Below are 3032 nucleotides of genomic sequence, written 5' to 3' on the forward strand. Positions count from 1 at the left end.
CAACATCTGCCTTCACAGTCCAGGCCATAAGCCCTCACCACATCAGGAATTCCAATTTTGGTACTCATGGAAGATCCTGTGATAGGTGTCTTACAAGCCTGCAAATGTCCCTCCTCCAGAGGGGTCTCACTATATGTTTTAGGCTTGCAATGAGTGGGAAATGAAATTGTGCAGGAAAAGTGATTTGCACCAGGTTGGCACAACCCAGGTGTGCAGCAAGCATCAGTCATTACTCCTAAAATAACAATGGCCCCAATAATTTTGCAACTACTAGTGCCAAGTCCTGGAAAGGGCACTGGCCATGCCAGTGTGAGTGGTGATGGGTTGGGGGTGGTTACAAGGTGAAGCGGGGCTACCTACATAGGTACAAAGCCCTAGGTTCAGGAGGAAAGGCCACCCCTCTCCCTGGAGTTTTGGGTGGTACCTGGAGGGAAACAGAAAGATGCAGACCCGGCCGGTCACCAAGGATGCCTGGCCCCCCTTTTGGCCCACTTGGTGCACCTGACACCTTAATTATGCGCCCGCGGGCAGGTCAGGGCGTGCATAGGAGCCTCGGGTCTGCCGGAAGCATAGGCTCCGGGGGCGACGGGACTCCTTGCCGCCACGTACACTTTCTCTCACACCAGTACCTCGTCCCGCCATCTGGCGCTCCTAGCTGCACCCGCTTTTTCCGCCTGGGTCCCTCTGGCTGACCTCTGGGGCCCACAGTCTCCCGGACACGCGCCTGCGGATAGGGCCAAACTTTTTCCGCCAGGAGCGCATGGGAGAGATTTTTCCGGCACCAAGCCTGCTGTCGGTCTCGGAGTCCGCGCTCGTTCAGCCAGGGACTGGGCGGGAATGCCCCGAGGAGCCCGGAGTGCCGCGCCCACGCGCTCGGGCAGCGGCACCCACGCCTCCTCCAACTCCAAAGTATATTTAGCCTCATTATCAAATGTTTGCAGTGAACCGTGTGAACCGCCTAATAGCGGCTGGAAGTGAAACTCGACTCCCAGCCAGAAGGAAGCATGTGATCCCTTCCACCCGCTGGGATCACTACGGGTAGGGCGGGACAGGTGCTGCGGCCCCCGCACAAGGGACTCCGCGGGCCCCGCTGGCTCTGCTTGTACCTCTCCATCCGCTACTCCAAACCAGAACATCCCTCCTCACACAGCAACCCCCTACTTGAGGTGAAATGAGTCTGTAGTTTGACGGGGGTGGGCAGGCCCACGTGGCGTGGTACTCATCCAGGCCTGTGGCCTCTTGGAGCGGGCTGTCCTACTGAGTCTCAATTTCCAGTTCGCAGAAAGCGGTGTCTAGGGGTTCACTTCTTCCCGGGCCTGGGAAAGGGGGGTGGGGGGTCGAGGTCCCAGTCCCAAGCAGGGCGCCCGGGGGCTCAAGGGCTCGGTGTGACCAAGCTCCCCCACTCCCCGCCACGGCGTCTGTCGCTCGGCCGCCCAAGTTACCACCCTCGCTCTTGCTGTTGTCGTGGTCGCCATGGCGACGTGTCGCGGTTTTATTTTTAATAGCTGCCGGCGATTTGAGAGATGCCTGCGCCGCACGCCCCGCAGCTCCCGCGTTCCGGGGTGATGTGCCCAGGCTCTGCCTGGCTTTGGCCCCAGGGTTCAGCCCAGGGCGCCTCTTTCCTTGTCCCCGATCTTCCCCACCCTCCTTGAACTGCAGCTGGGCGCCCCTATAGCACCAGGCCGGTAAGGTGGGCAGATCGAAGCAGAGTCCAGGCGGGGTCCCAGGAACCCGCGGCTCCATGCGGGGGTTGGGGCCGGGAGGACGGGCCGGTATCCTGTACGAAATGCAACGCGACCATCCTCCCGGATTCCCACGTCCGCTGTCACACGGGGGCCTCGAACCCCAAGGTGTCCCCGCGTCCCCTCTGCCCGTAAGGAGTCCGAGGCCGAGCGGGTCACCATGCGCACAACTCCCAGGATAAGAAGGTGAGGGCTCGTTCAGGGGCCGCCTTCCAGAGAGCCCCTCCAGAGCAGCAGGAGGCTCCACCCGGAGAGACGGCCGGGCTTTCAGGTGCTTCTCCACCTTTCCAAGTTTCCCTTAGTCTGCCGGGTCCTCCTTCCTGACCCCCCTCCCCACCAGGGGTAGCGGCGGGGACGTGGAGTGGGGGGCTGCGGAAATGCGGAGGCCTGTGGAACTGCTAGTAAACGAGGGCCTTCCAGAAAGAGCAGGGGAGGACCTGCCCCAGGTATATGGGGGGGGCAGACAAGCGCCCCCAGAGCGCCCTCCAGACTCCGCCTTTGAAATGCCTTGACCGAGCTAGGGATGAAAGACCCTCCCGGAGTTGCGCCTTTGTCCGGAGGGTGGGCGGCCGTGGCCCGAGGGGGAAGGGCGTTGTTAATTCAAGAGATGGGGGTGATAGCTGGGTGGGTGGAATTCTCTGCTCCCGACCCACCCACCGGGCGTCTCCTAGTTCCCAGGGGCCTACACCGTCTAGCTTTGGGGTTGACAAGACGCTCCCCCCTCCAGCCCCCGCAGCACACCTCCCTGAAGGAGAGCTCCTGGGCTAGTCGTCGGGGTGTAATCCCACCTGTCTAAGAGGGTGCAATACACAGCGACCCGGGCGTTCCTTTTCAAGGTGCGGAGTGAGCCGTCCAGCCCCGTTTGGACTCGGGTCTGCGCCTTGCTCCCCCCCTCCCACCGCGCCCCGACGCGCTCGGTGCTGCGCCTTGGCCGGAGGTGGCGCTCTGTGCGCCCCGTGGATTCCGACGCAGAACCCAGGGGTTCCTCAGGAGCAGCTCCTTTCTCTTCGTTCCATCCAGCCCAGTTCCCGGCTCAGGACGCGGCCTGGCATCTCACGAGGGAGTGGGGACTTGGCGAGGTGTCCCAGGGTGGGGATGAGGCAGGCTGCAGCCCCCTCTCGGATCTGGGTTCCTTCCCACCTCGAAATGTGGGTGGAGGCTCCTCAAGCAGGTGCCCCAGGCTTCGGATCTTGGGCGGGGGCGCGTGGCAGCAGCCAGGTGAGTGCCCCAGACGCGCCCCTAAACCCGCCCCACTTCTCCTCAGAGACTCACCCCCCTCCTTTTATGGAG

The 3032-nt window shown here is 62.6% G+C and overlaps 1 protein-coding gene across 1 annotated transcript in view; it reads left to right on the forward strand.

Moving 5' to 3' along the window:
• The first annotated feature begins 1902 nt into the window (after positions 1–1902).
• Pdgfa (platelet derived growth factor subunit A) overlaps positions 1903–3032 on the forward strand; it is a 17333-nt gene continuing 16203 nt past the window's right edge. Inside the window, exons 1-3 of the mRNA XM_010635802.1 lie at positions 1903–1928; positions 2083–2188; positions 2579–2913. Coding sequence (XP_010634104.1) covers positions 1903–1928; positions 2083–2188; positions 2579–2913 — 467 coding nt within the window. The remainder of the gene's footprint in view (positions 1929–2082; positions 2189–2578; positions 2914–3032) is intronic.

This window comes from Fukomys damarensis, unplaced genomic scaffold (genome assembly GCF_012274545.1).
Source record: "Fukomys damarensis isolate Sample0158 unplaced genomic scaffold, DMR_v1.0_HiC HiC_scaffold_17, whole genome shotgun sequence".
Lineage (NCBI taxonomy): Eukaryota > Metazoa > Chordata > Mammalia > Rodentia > Bathyergidae > Fukomys > Fukomys damarensis.